The 19,512-nt window shown below is 42.6% G+C and overlaps 1 protein-coding gene across 1 annotated transcript in view; it reads left to right on the top strand.

Moving 5' to 3' along the window:
- Tmtc1 (transmembrane O-mannosyltransferase targeting cadherins 1) overlaps positions 1-19,512 on the top strand; it is a 220,369-nt gene that overhangs the window by 137,179 nt on the left and 63,678 nt on the right. The window contains 2 exon segments of the mRNA XM_036181071.1: positions 2,695-2,816; positions 11,750-11,917. Coding sequence (XP_036036964.1) covers positions 2,695-2,816; positions 11,750-11,917 — 290 coding nt within the window.

Below are 19,512 nucleotides of genomic sequence, written 5' to 3'. Positions count from 1 at the left end.
AACAGAAAGAAAACTAAAACAGACAGCTTGTAGCTTTTAAACACAGTCAACTGGCTCCTCGTTTTCTTCTTCTTTTTCACTTTTTTATTTGGCAATCTAGGGAGATCCTAGAAATATATACATATGTATGTATAAGTGCATGATGCACACACACATAACATTCCTCTGTGCCTACCTGATTTGGAAGCCACTAAAATGACATTTACCCTATTTCTTCTAAGGAGTTTGGTTCCTATAGGTCAATACTAACAAAGAAATCATTTGAGAGGAACTGTTCACATGGTGGGGAATCTCTCCAAGAGATTTCATTACTCTGCTCGTGGTAGTTAATAAGACAAAGATTTTAATAAAACCCAGGTGACAAATCTTTTACTTTGTGTATTTAGAGTATTTGTAGTTCCTGGTAGGGAATTTTATTTATGTTTGTGATATTATCTTATTCTTTTCTAGTTATTAAAAGTAATATAATACTTTAAATATTTATGGGAATCATTAAAGATGCAGTATGTGACATGGAAAGTTCTACTTGGTTTCCTTCTTTGTTTTTTATTAGCATGTGTTAATTATACATAATAATGGGTTTCATCACAGCATTTTCATACATTATATCATGGATTTTTAGCCCTTTGCCCTCCATTATCCTTTCCCGGTTCCCTCTGCTGCTCTTCCCACCTTGTACTCTTCTGTTTTCATGCTTTTAAAAAAATTTATCTCATCCAGGTTTCTTATAAGACCCTGGGTGAGTGTTTATTTACAGGAGTACAGGCTGCTTACCTGTGGCCATACCAGCAATGGAAATGCCTCTTCCTCCCCTAGCAACCATTAGCTTCCTGTAGACCAAGTTCTACTCTTAAGCTTTTGTTTGTTTTTGAAAGCCTCCCTCTGCAGCACAGGCTAGCCTGGGACTGGCAGCCGTCCTCCTACCTCTGCCTTATGAGTACTGGGATTACAGAGTCTACCACTAAACTAACAATATTCAATATCTTTACGTGTATTTTAACTAGAACTCTTCAAGCACATCTGCTGCATATAAATGCACGGAAGTACAGTTCCATCTGCAGTGTCCATTACAACATGTAAATATAAAAAAGCCACTTTTCTTTTTTAAATTATTTTTATTATTTACAACTATTTTTAAATTTATATGTGTTTTGATTGTATTCTTCCCCTCCGTCAAGTTTGTCCAGATCTTCTCCTCCTTCCTACCACCCAACTTTAGTTGGGTCACTCCACTGAAGAAAATTGATTTCTCTTTCCTAGCAGGTATAGACAACAGTTCTGTTGTTAATCTTTACCCTAGTGCTAGGTTTACACTCGTTCATTCATTTTTTTAAAATATAACAAAATAAAATATAATAAGATAAAACAAAAGCTATCACATTAAAGTCAGACACAACAAACAAACAGAAGGAAAAGAGCCCAAGAGAGGGCACAAGAAAAAGAGGCCCACTTGTTCACACACTCAGGAATCCTATAGAAACAATAAACTAGAAGCTATAATATAATAAGCACAGAGGACCTGGTGCAGACCCGTGCAGGCCCTGTGCATGCTGCTTCAGTCTCTGTAAGTTCATATGAGCTTTGCTCATGTTAATTAAGAGGGCCTTGTTTTCTTGGTGCCCTCCATCCTCTATGGATCTTACATTCTTTCTGCCTCCTCTTTCTCCTATGGGGTTCCTTGAGCTCTGTGGAGAGAGATTTTAGTTAATAGAACCATTACCAATTAATTTTTACTAATTTTAGTTACACAAAGACTAAGAGATATCTTTACAAATACTAAGAAAAGGTCCTTTACCAATTTAGTGAGTTTTTTTCTCTTTCTTTCTTTCTTTCTTTCTTTCTTTCTTTCTTTCTTTCTTTCTTTCTTTCTTTCTTTCTTTTTTCTGTTAGTTTTTTGAGACAGGGCTTCCCTGTGTATCCCTGGCTGTTCTAGAACTCACTCTGTAGACCAGGCTGGCCTCAAACTCACAGAGATCCGCCTGCCTCTGCCTTCTGAGTGCTGGGATTGAAATGGGCACCACCACCACCCAGCTCATAGTGGTTTTTTAATTTAAAAAGTTTTGCAGCCAGTCCCGGTGGCCATGCCAATGATCCCAGTACGGGGGAGGCTTTGGGAGAAGGATGTCAAGGCCAGCCAGGGCTACAGAGAGAGATCTTGGTTCTAAATAAATTAAATAAATAAATAAAAAATAAAAATCCGCTTTAGTTTAGTTTGAGAGGTACCAGGAAACCTGCAATTCAGCTGAACCTCATGGGCACCCTCAATTTTGCCATCAGAACAGCATCTCTTTTATGCAAAACTTGGCTCCTGCTAGTGACCATTTTGACTTCCTCTTTAAGAGAGAGTACCATTGTATCTCAATGGCTGGCTCTGCCCAGCTGCTTTGCCCTCTGTACAGTCCTGAGGCTATGGAAGAGGGGTGGGGATAGACTGAGCAGCAAAGTTCTCAGGCTTCCCAGAGTGGTGGGCAGTGATCACCACCAACTGTGCCCATGTCAGATGTCTCTGGTGACAGGTGTATATTGGGCACAGATGGGTGTGTGACAGGCTAACACCTCTAACTGGGTCTTCCTGTGGTCAGTTCAGCTCTAGGATGTCAGTCATCAACTGAGAACCTGAGGGTTCTGGTGATATGCTGTCTGAGGCAGAGTTGAGCAGAGATCCACATGTCCTTTCCCTGTTGTGTGTTTCAGAGGCTGGAGCACAAGGAAGTGTTGGCCGGCTTGCTGTTCCTCGTGTTCCCGTTCATTCCAGCCAGCAACCTCTTCTTCAGGGTGGGCTTTGTGGTGGCCGAGAGAGTCCTGTACATGCCTAGGTAATTACCCTCACCTATCACAGGAACCCTGAGAGCTCCAGAGAGACAGTTCTCTGTAAGGCAGTGGATCCTTCTGAGCCCTGCTGTCATCTCCAGGGACCAGGCTTGCTCATGTGCCCTAACTCACAGGCTTAGAGGTACTCATAGTGGGACAGGAATTAGAGCTTCCAATATTAGGACTATAAGCAGCAGTTGCTTACCAAACTGCCATTGTCCAAATATGTCTTATAATTATACTTGTGATATTTCTAAATACTTGTTGATTTACCCAATATTACTATATTCAGTTTATTTTATCCCCCCTTTTAATTTATAAAGTAGGAATTAAACTTTAAAAACATTATCTTTGGAGAAAATGGTTCAAAAATGACAAAAAAAAAAATTTAGCTGTGGCTTCCACGTTGCTTAGCCTTGCACATCTGCCCTTTGTTTTACCTTGTCATGTGCCGTCTTATTCGATGTCGTTGTCCCAGGGCCACTTTCCTGGAAATGTTACCGAACCAGGAGACAGTCTTGTTCTGACATTTGCTAGTTATGTGACCTTGAGCAAGGTATGAAGCTTTTTTACATCAAAGGGAGAAATTGGTGATACACATCTATAATCCCAGTACTTGGGAAGTGAGCAAGAGAATCAGGAGTTTGTGGTCATCCTTGACTAGAGTCAGTCCAAGGGCAACAGATGAAACAAACTCTGCCCTGTGCTGTTGTGTCCTGAGCAGGGCTTCAGAGTTCCCGATTACTTTAGGAGTCATCTGATTTGGGTGAAAATAAAAATGCGTTATAAAGAAAATGTCAGTATTTCCCAGAGCAAGTGCCTACCTCAGGGAGTCAGCCTAGATTTGCTTATGTCAGACTCAGCCAAGAGTCTTACACCAGTGTCAGTATCTAGCCTTTGTCCCAAAGATGACCATCCTTTCCTCTCTGAGGCCCTGCCTGGGTACCTTTCAGCACTCCTTCCTGCCAATGACTGTTGGACCCTGCCCTTGCCACCATTGTGCCCAGCATGGCGACTGGCCCTGCAGATGCCAAAGCCTCTTGATCAGAGGTTTGTTGACTTCTTGCCCTTGAGCCATGTTTCCGAGGCTGATAGAAGGTCAGTGACTCAAGCCCTCCCTTGAGTTCTTAGTCTTCATAACCATATGTGAGTTGAGCTGATGAGGACACGAGGTAGAAACAGATCTGGCAGCTTTAGTGCAGGGACCCAGAAAGCAGCAGTGCCATTCACATCCCTGGCCAGAGGCAAGGAATGCCATGAGGGGACTCTGGGTTCTTGCTATCTTTCCTCTCCTAAATGAGCACTGGAGGTATGAGGGTCCAGACACTTGAATTCTTTCTGATGAACAGCTTTGGGTTTTCACAGTGGAGCTAAGATATATCTAGATTCCAGTTTCAACCCATCTCCTGAATGATCTTAGGGTCTCAACTCCTTTTTTGTTGTTGTTGTTGAGACAGGGTCTCACTATGTAGCACAGGCTGGCCTAGCACTTAGCATGTAGACCAGGCTGGCCTTGAACTCAGAAAAAATCTGCCTGGTTCTACTTTCCCAAGTACTGAGGATAAGGGCATGTAGCATCATACCCAGAGAGGGTCTCAGCTCTTGATGACCTGTTACAATCTTAAAAGTCTTTGTAGATGGACTCCAGTGGTTTATTGAGCCCCAGGAAGGGAAATCCATTAACTCCTGGATAAAAGAAGGGAATATACCTCTGGCCCTCAAGGAGACATAACATTCTGATCTGCTCCAAAGATTACATTACATATTATTTTGTCCTCCCTTTAGAGATAATACAGCATTAAAAAAAAAAAAAAAGCTAATGTAGCTGGGCCTGTCAATCACCTCACCAAGATACCACCCCTCAGAAAGACTGTGACACCTAAAGCCATGTTGAGGAGATGGAAGGAATAATTATCCCTTTAATGAGATAACATACTCAATCCTTCCCTGAAACTGTATGTAGCCTTGTGCACTCACTTACAAGAACCCTGACATGTAGCTCTGCTAAACTTACCTCTCTTTCTGACTTACTCAGAGAAGTATAATTTTCCCTTTTCCTTTTTCTATCCCTTTTCCCAAAGCCTACACACACTTTCACCAGTTGAATCTTCGGCTTTTGAAAATGCTAATTTAGAATGCAAAAAAAATAATTGCACCCTTAAAGATCAAGTCAGCACCCATAGAAGAATGGCTCCAACACATAGTCAGTATTGAGTCTCATAAATATAGTGATGGCACTTTGGGCTTCCCATTTTGTCTGAAGCCTCCTGCATCCTCTACCATATGACTGCTTTCAAATGACATGGTTTTCTCTCTTTTCTGTTTTCCTCCTTCTGGCAACTGCTGAAATTTAAGGTTGTTTACCCCCTTGTTTTCTTCCAAACTCCAATAAAATTGTTCTGGAGTTTCCTTCCAAGTCCTATGGACTAAGGACCCACAAAAGGAAACACTGTAACTAAAAGAAGGGAGGAAAGGAGAAAGGAAGAAAAAAGAAAGGAGAAGGCAGAGAAGGAGGAGGGAGGAAGGAAGGAAACTTAGCTGTCAGTGTTCCTGGAAAAAGTGAGCTTCCCTCAGTGTACATCACAGAGAAATCCAACCAGCCTCCTGGAAACCTGCCTGGGTCCAGCAGCCTGGAGGGACCGATCTGGCTGTTTTACTAGAAAAAGCCAGATTGAGCCTGACTCAGTGTGCCCTTTTAGCTTCTTCCTTTGTGATTAACAATGCATACACCACTCAAGCCTTCTGGCTTGTGTTCTCCTTCCAGCCTAACCCAGAAAAGCCCCTTATCTTATTTGCTGCCAGAAATCTTTGGATAAAAGAGAGAGAACTTGGCTATTTGCTAGGCTTCTGGAGTCAAAGTTTTACCATCAAAACACACAGAAATAACATTTTCTTGCTCTGATAAATGTCACTTTTGTGCATGTCATATTTGTGCAGGCAAGGGAGTCCGGGGCTAAAATCATTCTTTCAATGAAATTTTTCTCTTTTATCCTGACTCCAAGAGAAGTGTATAATTTTATGGCTATTTTTCTTGCATTTTATATAAAAAAGACACACTGGAAGGGGAAAAACTAAAACTCTGTAGAATTGATGAAGCAAAAATAGTTAATGAAAGCTCTAGGTAATTTAGAGAAAACAGTTGAATATTCACCCTTATGCCAGTTGGGATCTTTTCACTCTAGGGGCAGAAAGTATACCCCCAGTGGCTGCAGGAGAGTCTATATGAGCAGAAAAGGGGACAGACTCCACAGGAGTCAGAGAAAGCAGAAGTTTAGTGGTATGAGTCTGAGTGGAAACAAAAGATCACACCACACTCTTAGAGAGTATTCAAATGTGCACTTGTGGGAATGGTTTATATCCAAATCAAAATAGGTGTGAGGGAAGAATTGCTTATGTGTTTGTTTCTGAGGTATGTAAATGCCAATAAGTACATGATCATGTATATCCACATATTACCTTGTATGACATTTGCACCATAAAACATTGTAGATAAACACGGTACTTGAAGCAAATACTACTGTACAAGTGAGCTTGTAGTTTCAAGGATAATTTTCATGAGTGTTTTTAAAATACTTGGAATTGTCTTGTTCAAGCAGAACTTTGATAAACTGGGTTATTTATAGCTCTAATTGCTTTATCCATGTTCCAAGAGTAATACAGCATTCATAAACACGAAAACACTCTGCATGGCAACATGGCTTTTCCCATTTTACTCACTTTATGAAACATGCTCACATACATTCTTTCATGCAACCATTTGAAACCAGTTTGCAAGCAATATTAATCTTGTAATACACATAGTTAAGCTTCCAAGAGGTTAAAGGACTCATCTCTGACCACAGAACTGCTGAATTCTCATGACTCTGTTTCTGATTCTTAGATCTCTCAAGAGTAACCTTTCCTTCATCCTGAAGCTCCAGACAGTCTGCACCTAGGACTCCTGTACTCCCTCTACTTGCTAATGGCCTAGAGATCTTAGGACACTGGCACAGAGATAACTGTTTTGACCTGGAACATACACAAATGTTATAGATTTCCTGCCTCCCCCTCTGTTCAGCAGAAACTAACTACCTACTTCTAATATTATTACAGCACAAGAATCTCAATGTTATTATTTATTATTTAATGTACAGTGGGCATAGTACAGCCTAAAATAATGTCCTTTTAGAAAGGAAAGAAATTAAGAGCTTGTGAATTTAAATAATTGGCCCCAAATCAACAAGTGTCAGGGGTGAGATACAGACCAAGGATTTTGTCCAACTTCAGAGACTGGCTTTATCTACCAGGAAAGGCCTCATAAATCTTAGTGCTGTTAGGTGAACTATGAAAGAGAAAGAAAACACTATTGTAAAAAGCCCAAGAGAAAACTATGTCCATTATCAAAGTGGGAACCAATGACAGTTGCCCTGGTTGTCCTGAAGACACACTGGAAAATGACACAACAGTCTTTCATAGAGTCACACATGAAGAGACTGTCCATCCTAGCCCAGGAGCACAGCACCTCATGCAGGGACTGGGGAGCTGGTCAGCAGTACCACTGATATGTTTTTCTTAGACCAAATGAACTCTCACCTCCAAATCCAGTCCTCTGGAGACTTTCCATCAAATCTTTGAGATGGAGAAGAAACAAGGTAGATGTGGAGGGTGCTCTTAAGTATTGGCTCACAGCAGCCTGCAGCTTCTGAATAGTCGCCATTGGCTTGGGGCACAACCGCCACCAGCTCTCTGCTGAGTGTCCCAGGCTTTACTTCTGAACCATCTAGGGATAACTCCCACAAAACTGGGATAAAGACTCACTGTGAGAAGAGGCCTCAGCAGAGCAAAATGACTTAGTCAAAGGACACATTCCTTCAGACCCTTGAGAGTGTTTAAACATGATCAAATTAAAGGGTTATGTCCGGCTCATTATATTAGTTTTATTTTTTGATAATCTCAGTGGATTGTTGGAGCTTGTTCACATATTAGGTATACTTTCAGCTGTGCTTGGTGGTACGGGACTGTGATCCCAGCTACCCACCCCAGTCTTTCTTCCTAGTATTGCCAGATTAATTAAATCTCTTTCCTCTACTTTTCACTTACTTAGCTCTTTTAATTGGCTTATTGAAGATGGGTGTTCAAACCCAACTGTGACCCTAAATCTGATAACATCCCCAAGTCTGATGACTTGATTTTTGATTCCTGGAAGGCACATGGTAGGAGAGAACCTACCCCCACAAGTTGTGTTGTGTTCTCTCTCTCTCTCTCTCTCTCTCTCTCTCTCTCTCTCTCTCTCTCTCTCTCTCTCCCTCCCTCCCTCCCTCCCTCCCTCCCTCCCTCCCTCTCTCCCTCTCTCTCTCTCTTTCTGTCTCTGTCTCTCTGTCTCAAGACAAAAGGAAGGAAGGGACAGAGGAAGGGAATGGATCCTAGTGATGACTAGAACTATTCACTGATGGCAGTTCTGCTTGTGGCTCTGCAGGTTCAGAAGCTGTCTGGTGCTAGGCATGTAAGGGCTCCTGTGTGCTCTGTGTGGAAATATCTGGTCATCAGCCCAGATGTTTCTTAACCAGAGTAGCCAGAGCAAGATAGTCTCAGGTTCCATCTCCCTGGAGAAAAAAAGCATGTAGTTTCTCTTTTGCTTGATTTTCCACTTTCTCTTCGAGGCCTCATCTTGCCCCTGGTGATAGAAATAACATGTTTCTTTTGCTTGCTACTGGGAACTGCACTAAAACAGATGTTGAAGGATGAAGTTTCAGAATGGAGGAGTGTGTCACTTGCTGTAGTGTTTGTATCTGAAAGAACTTAATGGTGCCCAAGAAATTGCAAACCTAGCAAAGGGTGCTTTCTATGGCTTAACATTTCTGAAGCCATGTGTCAATTCAAGGACTTTGGAAAAAACAATTTATCATGTTATTTGATACAAAAATCGATGCCAACTGGTAAGGAGAGGTTCTCCTTCATTCTCACAGATCAGGGGCCAGCAAATTGTGTGACCCATGAGTCAGGTCTAGCCCTCTACTGTTTACAAATAAATTTTGTTGGAGCACAGACGTGCTCATGCATTTACATGGTGTGTGCTTGCTCTAACATAGAGTGAAGGATAGATGGCAGAGGCACTGTGGCCTATATAGAGGTGAAGGAACTTACCCTCTGCTCTCTAATGGTCTGGATATTTATGTCTGATAAAAGGAATTGACAATAAATAGATTAACAGGAGTAAAGGCAAACAGATGCATTAATGTTCATGGATAGCACATTAACTCAGAAGTTCAGAGAAGGCTAAAGCATCTGTACTCTCATCTTAGGAAAGAGGCCAGTGGGGCACATAGGTGGGTCTAAAAAGGAGATGAGAGGCCCAAAGAATGGATGGTGGGCTGACACCGTGCTCTGGGTATGGATGGTGGACTGACACCGTGCTCTGGGTATGGATGGTGGACTGACACCGTGCTCTGGGTATGGATAGTGACACAGTGCTCTGGGTATGGATAGTGACACAGTGCTCTGGGTGTGGACAGTGGGCTGCCTCAGTGCTCTGAGTGAGGTGATTGGTTTTCAGTCTCTTCTTCTATGGTAGGAGTTTAATCTTTCTCAGTTGATGTCATTTCCCTAAGGAGCTTACAGGCAGTTGTATTTCCCCTTGGCTGATCCAGTCCTTAGGTAGATACAGGAACTCAAAGAAAGCCCTTTCATGTGTTTTTGTGAAAAAAGGATTGAGAGACATGAAGAAGGCAGGCTGGGACTGGGAAAGTCAGAGAGGCCTTGAGGCTGCTGCTCCAGTCTAGCAGGTAAATGCAGGGCACTTGGGGGATGTTTTGTGAGCCCCAGTATAGAAATTATCAGCACTATTTACTGCTTAGCCTTATAGAGAAGAAGTTTGCAAGCCTCTCAATTTTAGCATTCTGTCAGAGTCTGCATATCTGGCTTGTTGAGTGCTAGCTTTGGGGTTCTCAAACTCATCTGAGTTTTTAGTTTCTTTGCTTAGGACATGGATGACACAGGATTTGAAGTTCAAGTTAGAAGACATATGCAGAGTGCTATCCTTGCCCTGCAAATGCTGATGAGAGCTCAGTTGACACTCTTAGCACAGTGCCTGGCGCAGAGGAAGTACCTGTGAACACCTGGATATTCAAACTGTAATGGTGTCAGACATTGTCTTCATTATTCTTGTCTGCTGACACTGCTGTGCACTGTCGGCAGCTCCTGGGATCCCACCCTCTTCCTTCCTGATGTTCTGTTACAGCAGCTCTGGTCCTTACAGCTAGGAAGGTCTCATGAATTCAGAGCTAAGATGAACATAGGTGACACAGTGGGTGGGACAGGATCCAGCCTGTCACATCAAAAACCCTACAGAGGGCAGCATGTGGGGCAAGGTGCTGGGTCTAAATTCCTGGGCTAGTCTCACTGGCCCTTTGTTCACTAGATGTCTGACCTAATTCGACATCCTAACCACCCTCTTTACCTGCATCTTCTTGGATAGAGCCTATGGCTCCTGTAGCTTTGTGAGAAGCCACGGTGCCAAGTCAAATATAGATGGTGCTGGCCACACAAGGTACCCTACCCCTTAGCAGTCTTTATGTAGAGGAGAGTGGGAAGAGAGTAAGCCTGGGAATGCAAATGTCTGCATGGCATGTTCTCTGTGCATTTCAGGTCTTCACTCCTAGGTCTGCAGGTTCTTATTTGACCATCCATGTTGAAATACCCATCGTTCCATTGCTTGATTTCTTCATGCAGCATATTATAACACACATGCTCTGTATTTAATCTATTAATTCATTTGCTATTTCTTCCCTGTGTTCCAGAATTATGATTACAGGCTTGTTTTTCACTGATAAGTTCTTGGTATCTGTAATAGTCTTACATACATAGTATTCCATGAATTATAATGAATGAGGGCTGGCCCTCAAGTAAACTTGATCCCCAGCACCCATGGAAAGGTAGAGTGTGTGAGTGGCAAAAGGTACTTTCAGAGATGTGATGCTATGCCAAAACTTGGGAAAGCTGGGGCATAGCCAGTGAGGAAAGCTTGCTAGTCCTGCTCAGGAGGCAGCCTGTGGGTGGATTTGGAAAATGGAGGGACCTTAGCTGGTCCGTTGGGAGGCCTTGTAGGTGGCACATCTCTGGTTCTGAATGACTGCTATCCCTCCCAGATGATCCTCTAGGCTGCTGGGGTAGGACCTGCAGTAGCCCAGTCTCTGAATTTAGACACACTTGACCATATCTTGTGATGGAGGCATGAGGAAGCCTGGGCCAGAGAATCCCCTCAGGTCCCATGTAGGACTTCCATGCCTGAGGCTTTGAGCCTGTGGCTTCACATCATTACTGGAGAAGTAGTGAGCCATCATGTGAGAGCTAGTGCCTTAGACAACTTCTCTTTGACAGGGAACTCATACGTGTTCTTCTAGCACAGGGCAAGCCTGCTTGTCCTAATAGCATGCTTGGGGAACTACCCATCCATAGTGAGTCCCAACCCACAGTGACTGTCTTAGCCACTGTTCTGTGGCTGAAAAGTGACACCATGACCAAAGCAGCTCTTATGAAACAAAGTACTTAATTGGGAGCTTGCTTACAGTTTCAGAGGTTTAGTCCACTATCATCACGGTAGGGAGCTTAGTGGCATGTAGGCAGACGCTAAAGCAGTAGCCAAGAGCTACATCCTGATGTGTTTGCAAAGAGAGAGACCAGGCTGGGTATAGGCTTTTGAAACCCCAAAGCTGCCCTGCCCCCCACCTCCCCACCACCAGTGACACACTTTCTCCAACAAGGCCATAGCTCCTAATCCTTCTAATTCTTTCAAATAGCGCCACTCTCTGGTGATAAAGCATTCAAATACATGAGCCTATGGGGTCCATTCTTATTTAAACCACAACAGTGACCTTCTACCCATAGCCACCCCCAGACAGTGACTTACCAGCCTCCAGTGACCTCTTACCCACAGTGACCCTGCTCTTCTGCTGTGTTCCAGCATGGGCTACTGCATCCTCTTTGTGCATGGACTGAACAAGCTCTGCACTGGGCTGAGCCGGTGTGCAGCCACCTCCCTGATGGCATCTACTATGCTGTTGCTGCTGCTTTTTTCCTGGAAAACTGTGAAGCAGAATGAAATTTGGTTGTCAAGAGAGTCCTTATTCAGGTATGGTCAAGCAGGTAAATGTACATTTCTTCCCACTCTTTCATGGATGACAGATTTGTTTCCAAATGAAGTAACATAGGTATGGTAGTTTGTATTAACCTGGAAAATAGCTTTCAATAAATTTGAAATGAATGATATTAATTTATTTGGGGTTTAACTTTAGGTTTTTTTTTAAAGTGATATATAAAATTTGCCATAAACTCACTCTGAGTAGATTTGTGAGAGTAAGAAGATTCTGGGTCTATGGAAATATCCACTGATGAGTTGGGCTGTAAAATCAGTCACCAAATAAAATCTACATGCCACATTTCATCACTCAGCCAGGTGCAAGGGGAAAGTGAGTACACAGCAGGAGAGCAAGACAGACAGCAGATCTCTCTGGAATATTCTAGAGCATTAGTCATGGTCTGTGATCTCATTGTTTATCATTGTTTATTTTAAACATTAATTTTAGGTGAGAAAATAAAAGACTTCTGTTTTCTGGTGTTTTTTTTTTTCCTCTGTGATGGAATTTTTTTCTGACTATAAGCATTGTTGCTGGGTTGGTATTAGCAGCTCAGGGGTAGTGAGCTCACTTGCCAAGCACACTAGGTTAGATCCCTACATCATTCATATGTGAGTGTGTGTATTGATATGCATATGTATATATGTTATGTGTATATACATATATGTGAATGTGTGTACATATTTACAAATATGTAAACACATCTTATATATACATAAACACATACATATATGCACCTATGCATATGTTCATATATGTGTATATATGTATGCACATGTACATGTGTGTGTGTTTGTGCATATTTACATAGACATATATATGTATATGTGTTAATCTATAGCTTCCAGCCTGTCCCAAAGTATGAATATTAGTATTTGTTGTGAAGAGTGAATTAATGCATGCATGAATGAACAAATAAGGCAAATGCTCACTGGGCTCTGCTACTTTTTGAAAATAATTATGTCTGAGGCTGGGTATGGTGGTACATGTCTTTAATCCCAGCACTTGGGAGGCAGAAGCAGACAGATCTCTGTGAGCTTGAGGACAGCCTGGTCTACAGAGTGAGTTTCAGGACAGCCAGGGCTACACAGTGAGACCCTGTATCAAAAAAGAAAAAAGAAAAGAATGTATTTGATCTTAGTACCCTATAATATAAACATTTTTTTTATATGTGGTTAACTTAGTGTGCCTGTCTGGGTGTCATTTATCAATATAGTGTCATTGCAGCCCTGGTTCCATAGAGGGACTGCTACAGGACAAGGCTTTTTGTTTATCAGACATAATAATGGGTCTCATGTTGATACTCTCTGCATGAACATAAGGGATTTTGACCACAATCATTTCTCCATTCTCCATTTTGTCTTGGGTCCACTGATCACCTTCTTCCAAACTAATACCTGTCTACTTCCATTTCTTTTTTTAAACAAGTTTTAAGATATTTATTTTATGTATATGAGTATTTTGTCTGCATATATCTCTACACACCACTTATGTGTCTGGTGCCCATAGAGGCCAGAAGAAGGTATCAGATCCTTGAGAACTGGAGTTACAAATGGTTGTGAGCCATTTGTCTGGTGCTGGGAATGAGAGCAGCCCTGGACTGTTAACAGCTGAAGGTTTGTTTATAGGGTCATAAGTACCTTACCCAAGGCTACACCACTAAAGACAAAGTCTCTTCCTACCTCCCGGAACTCTAAGTGTTTGCTCCAGGCCTCCTCATTCACTGTGGTTCTTACAGAACACAGGGGCCCCTCCCTCCTCATGCCTCAGTCTGGGCACATTGAAGTTCAGACACAGAACTTCCTCCTCGTCTTTTGGTTTAATCTTTCTCTCACTTTTAGTAGTTGACTTTTTATGAAACACTTCCCAACCCTTCTGCTATTGTGTTGAACACTTTTCCTGGACAAAGCCATATACTGGGAATGGCATCTTCTAATGATGTTTACTGCTTAGCAAAAACAACTTACATGGTGGGGGTAGGAGGCAGCATTTGCTTCAAGGACAATAAGCTAGAGATCAAACCCTCTGCAGATAATACCAGTAGTTAAAAAATAAGCAAAAACAGCAACAACAATAAAACTGGAAAGCATACTGATTTTGCACCCCAAACCTTCTGCCCTTTCAGTGGAAGTGTGTTAGAAGTTGGTTACTAAGATACAACCATCCCACATTTGTGCTGGAAGGGACTTTGGCCTGGGAGGCTTTTGAAGATTGGGTGAATTTTTGTGTCAGGTGCAATCAAATAGCTGATAGTTTAAATAAAACTTTTACTGTGTCTAAGTCCTGGGAGAAGCTAGAGGCTTGTAGAGTCTTTTTTCTTTAAGGCTAGATGTGTCTGTGTCTTCATCTGTGAGAAATGATGTTGAGCTCACTTGGACACTTCACTCCCAGCTTCTGAGGTAGGACAGGGTGAGTGACTGAAAGTCACATTTGGACTTGGACTTGCTGATTGCATGCAAAGTTCGCCTGTTTAATTGCTTGCTCTTGGGCAAATCTCTTAAAGTTCATTGAAAAATGGAGAATAACAGTGTTTATCATCCAAGGTATAATGTAAGAATAAAACAATGCCTGAGAAATACCTCCAACAATGTCTGCTGTGGGGTAAACACTGTGTAAAGTTCTCAGATTATAATTGTGTTCTGTGTTCTGGGATAATAGAGGAGAAAGCTACAGGTTGCCAGAATGAGAGGAAGGAGACTGGGAAAGGAGGATTCTCTGGAGGGCCTGGAAGCCAGTGTGGAGCAAACATTACTGGTATTTTCTGTCTTAGCATCAGACTAAACAACTTTAGGAATGAGCTTGATCAGGACTCTGGCCTCTTCATCTATAGTGTAAGACACAATAGTTAGCGTCAGCCCTAGGGTGAAATGATGACATAGGGTAGGTGGGCACTTGGTCCAGAGTTTGGTTGAAGATGAGTGTTATGCAAGCATCACCATCTGTGGTGGCAGTATGAAACCATGGACCAAAGCAGGATTCAAAACTGAGATAGATCTCTCCTCCTTTCCTTTGCTCTGATGCTCTAGCTGCCATTCATGATGCTTTCATGTTTTGTCTCTAGTTATGCTATTCAGTAATGTGAACAAAATAAGTTGATGTTCTAAACCCCAGGAGAGACATCTCACGAAGGTGGCTGTTTTGCTGTTGTTTTGTTTTGTTTTATTTTGTTTTGTTACTTCCCAAGTCATCTACAAATGAGAGGTGTGAGGGAGTCATGTGAAATGCATGTGTTAAAATGCTGAGTAGTAAGAGCTGGAGAGATGGCTCAATGGTTAAGAGTACTGGATGCTTTTCCAGAGGACTTTTGATTCCCAACACCCATATGACAGCTCACAACCATCTGTAACTCCAGTTCCAAGGGATCAGATTTCCTCTTCTGGCCTCTGAGGGCACTGCAAAGACTACATGAAGGCAAAACACGTATACACATAAAAATAAGTCTTAAAAAACAAAACAGAATGCTGAGGGTTGGCATACTGCTGTGATCTCAGCACTTAGGAGATGTGCACACCCACACTACTTTATTTTTGGTGAACTTTATGGCTCCTCAAGTTTTTCATTGACATGATAAAAATAAACAAGATTACAGTGTTTTAATGAAGGGTATCCAGAGTAAATTCTAGGATCACCCCACCTAACTGGGTTTGCATCTTTAGTGAATGCTCTGTCTCAGATTATTTCTTTCTCTCTACTTTCTGTTATCACCATCCTGCTCTCTGCTCCTATGGGCATGAATTCTTATGCACACAGCATTTTTCCTATATGTGGCTTTTATAATGTCTTCCAGGCCTACTCCTGTGTCATATATTGCACAATCTCCATTTGTAAAGCTTAATAATATTCTATTGTACATACAAGTCACAGCTTCTTTTTTTGTTCTATTTGTGATCCTTATGTTAATACATCTTGATTATGGTGAATAAGGGGAAAAGCGATTTGATACTGACCCTGACAATGATTTCTTAGGTGTCACAATGAAGGGCAAGCACAGGCCAACAAAAGCAGAAATGGAGAAATGGGATTACATCAACCTGAAAGCTTCTATACTTGGGTGTAATGTTCTTGGGATCAGAAAGCAGGGTTGTGAATTGAGAGCTTGGGCTCCATAGAACGGTTGCTTCCAACATGCCAGGAATAAGTACAGTTGAGGGCTTGGTAAGAAAATGGAGCCCTTGCAGACTCTAGGTGGGAATGGAAACCAGTTCAGCCATCCTTAGAAACAGTGTAGAAGTTTTGCAAAGGATTGGAAATAGTCACCGTGTGGTCTGGCAGTGTGTCCCTGAATAAGTCCACAGGAAGTAAGAGTGATACTTGGAGTATCTGTACCCCTGCAACAGGGGTACATCTGGCTTCTTCTGTGTCTAGCTGACCTGTCCTTTGGGATGGTCTCTAGCTTCCTATAGCCCCATCAGGTCTCTCTACAGTTGCTTGAGCCACAGCCAGAAGACTTTAAGTGAGGCAAAATAAAAAGAGGCTGTGATTTTGGCAAAATTGGTCCTATTATATTTCCCCAGTGGGTTTTATACAATGCGTGGAATTTCCCTACTAATATTATCTTCAGGTTTAAAAATTAAATGGAAATTTCATCTAAGAGAGGTGATATGGTACAATTAAGTTGCCTACAAAGCAGGTTCTCATCTTGTCATCCTTTCTTGTTCTCATCAACTGTTTCACTTTCTCCATCAGTCAAAATAAATCCCTGAAGTTTTCTTTCCAAATAGTCCTCTGCCCTCTCCACTTTGTTGTCAAGAGTGTCCTCCACCACTTCCCTTTAGGAAAAGGAACAGGCTCCAGACCCAAACACCTTGTGCCTGAATCCCCTCCCTGCCACTTACCTGCTGTCTGGTCTTCTTCAAGTCAAGTTATGCAGCAGATGCACACAACAAGCTCATTTTCTCCTGGTCCCATCCTTCTTATATTGTCTTCAGAGCTTGGGGACCCCCCTTTAGAGGTCCCCCTGGGCCTATGATCTCAGCTCTAGGCAAGTGTCTAATGGGAAATGCAGCACTGGTGTTTAGCCATGTGGCATATGGACATGCCAATCACACTCACTGCTGATTGATAGTCATTATTTACTTATGGTTGAGAGCAAAGGCAGTGTGATTTCTGTAGACCGAGTCCCCCAACTTCAATTCATATGTTGACACCTTAGCATACAATTTTATTGTATTTGGAGTTGGAGTCTGGGAGGGAAATGCTAATGAATGAAGTCATTAAGATGGGACCCTGACCTAAGGTCTGTTGCTATTACAGGAAGAGGACATGAGAGCTTATTCACTGGGCACACTGACAAAGAAAGGCTGTGGGAGGACACAGCTAAAGAGTAGATGTCTACAGGCCAGGAGCAAGGCCTACCCAGACAGTGAACTGACAGATACCTGAGCTTAGATTCTAATCACCAGAATTGAGAGAAAGAAATTTCTTGTTTTAGCCACTTAAACTGTGATGTTTCACTATGGCTGGCTGAACAAGTCAGCTTTGCCTATAGTAGGCTGCTTTTTTGTTGTTGTTGGTGGTGGTGGTTTGGCTTAGTTTGGTTTTTGATTTGTCGAAAACAGGGTTTCTCTCTGTAGCTCTGACTGTCCTGGAACTTGATCTGTAGACCATGCTGGCCTTGAACTCACAGAGATCCACCTGCCTCTGCCTCCCGAGTGCTGGGATCAAAGGCGTGTGCAACCACTGCCCAGCTTATCACTTGCTTAAGCAAGGCTTTTGATGCTTCCAAAATCTTCATTTCATTAATTATAGAATAATTATTCCTACAATAATTCAAGTTAGCATACACTTGATATGGCAATATTAATTTTGATAAATTTTATCAATAGGGATGTCAACCTACATTTATCTCCCTGAATGATTCATTTTTTTACTCAATCTCAAATTACTGAAAGAAAGAAAGAAAGAAACAAACAAACAAACAAACAAACAAAGAAAACAAAAAGAAGGGCTAACTGAATGAAGGAAGAAAAAAACAAAACTGGAATTGACCTGTAGGTACAGGTTTTCTCTGATGGAAACTATCAGATTCTGCCACCTCCCACTTCTGGCCACACCCACCTCTGCTCCTTCTCTCCTTCCCACCCTGCTTCCTCCCTCTGTCCTCTGCAATTTCCACAGCAGTTCCCCCAGAAGGCTTCCCTGCCTGCAGTCCATTTCCAAAAAGCAGCCATTGCATTCTTTGTCCAACACTCAATTGTTAGTATCAGTTCTGTCCTTAAAGCCCTGCCCTGACTTCCCCACTCCTTTGCAAATGAAGCCCAGAGTTTATCTCTTGATCACTGGCTGTTGGTCTCCTCACTCTTTCTGGCCTCTTGTGATCAGGTACCTCTTATTTCAGCTCCTCTACCCCCAGTGATCCTGCTGTCATCTCCCTGCATCTTCTAGGCTGCTTGTTGTCCTAATCAAATGCCTGATGAGAAGCAACTTAAGGGTGGATGGATTTATTTTGGCTGACTGCTTAGGGAGATAAAAACCATCATGCTCAGGAAAGCATGGCAGCAGGAGCTAGAGGTGTCCAGTCACATTGCACAAAGAACAGATGAACAGATAGGAAGTGTATCAGGCTATAAAACCACACATGTCTCACCAGCACCCTTGACCCAATGATCTACTTCCTCTAGCTGCCTTTCTCCTCCTAAAGGCTCTACAACCTTTCAGAACAGCAGCACTGTGAGCTCTGAGGGACATTTCACATTCAGACTACATCTGCTTAGCACATGGCACTGCCTCTTCCTCTAGCTGCTAACCCAGCTCTCCTCTTCATCCCCAAAGCCTCAGCTTTGTTGCCTGCTCAGTTCTGTTTCTGTTCTGGGCTAAGCTCCTAGTGATTTGTTGATACCCTACCCACTTTATGAGAGGCTCTTTCCTTTATTTCCTAACTACCCACGTGTCCTCACCCCGTAAGATCCCAAGAACAAGCTCCCTGGCCATTTTATGTCCCAACACCGGCCACAGCACAGTGCTGGAGCAGTACCACATAGATACCAAATGACTGTAGCATTTACTTCTGTAAACTTGTTTTAAGCCACCAAACTTCTGGGATGCTGCATTTAATGTAAACCATACATTCCAGACCCAGGCACAGAGCAAGGACAGCACTTGTCAGATCTTGCCTCATGCCTTAAAGGTTTTGAGGATTGGGCTGTGCATACTCACTTTATGAAATCCATCTCATCTTGCCTTCTTGTACCTTTGTATTATACACACAAAATCACTTAGGCTGTGTTACTTTCTAGCCATAAATTTAAAAAAGCCTTCACCTGAGGTAGACATGAGAGAGAAGGGCCTGCCTGGGGCTGGAATCCCTCAACAAGGGATGGTGCCTGCATCACCTTCTGCAGGGTCTGACTTGGCTGCCTCCTGTGTCAGATCCTCTGCCCACTGCACCTGAAGTTGGAAGGACAGACTGGCCTGGACAGTTTGAGGCTTTGTGTCCTTGTCATATTCTCTCCCTTCATGTCTGCAGTTGGGTTCCGCTACATCCCAAACAAAAAGCCTTAGCAAAGTTGACCAACCTTACCAGCTCCATGTGTCTCCCTAGCAGAGAAGGGTCCCCAAGCTTCCCTGCAGAGAGCATTCAGTTGTGCACACC

Source organism: Onychomys torridus, chromosome 3 (assembly GCF_903995425.1).
Source record: "Onychomys torridus chromosome 3, mOncTor1.1, whole genome shotgun sequence".
NCBI classification, from domain to species: domain Eukaryota; kingdom Metazoa; phylum Chordata; class Mammalia; order Rodentia; family Cricetidae; genus Onychomys; species Onychomys torridus.
This window is presented reverse-complemented; position numbering and strand designations above follow the sequence as displayed.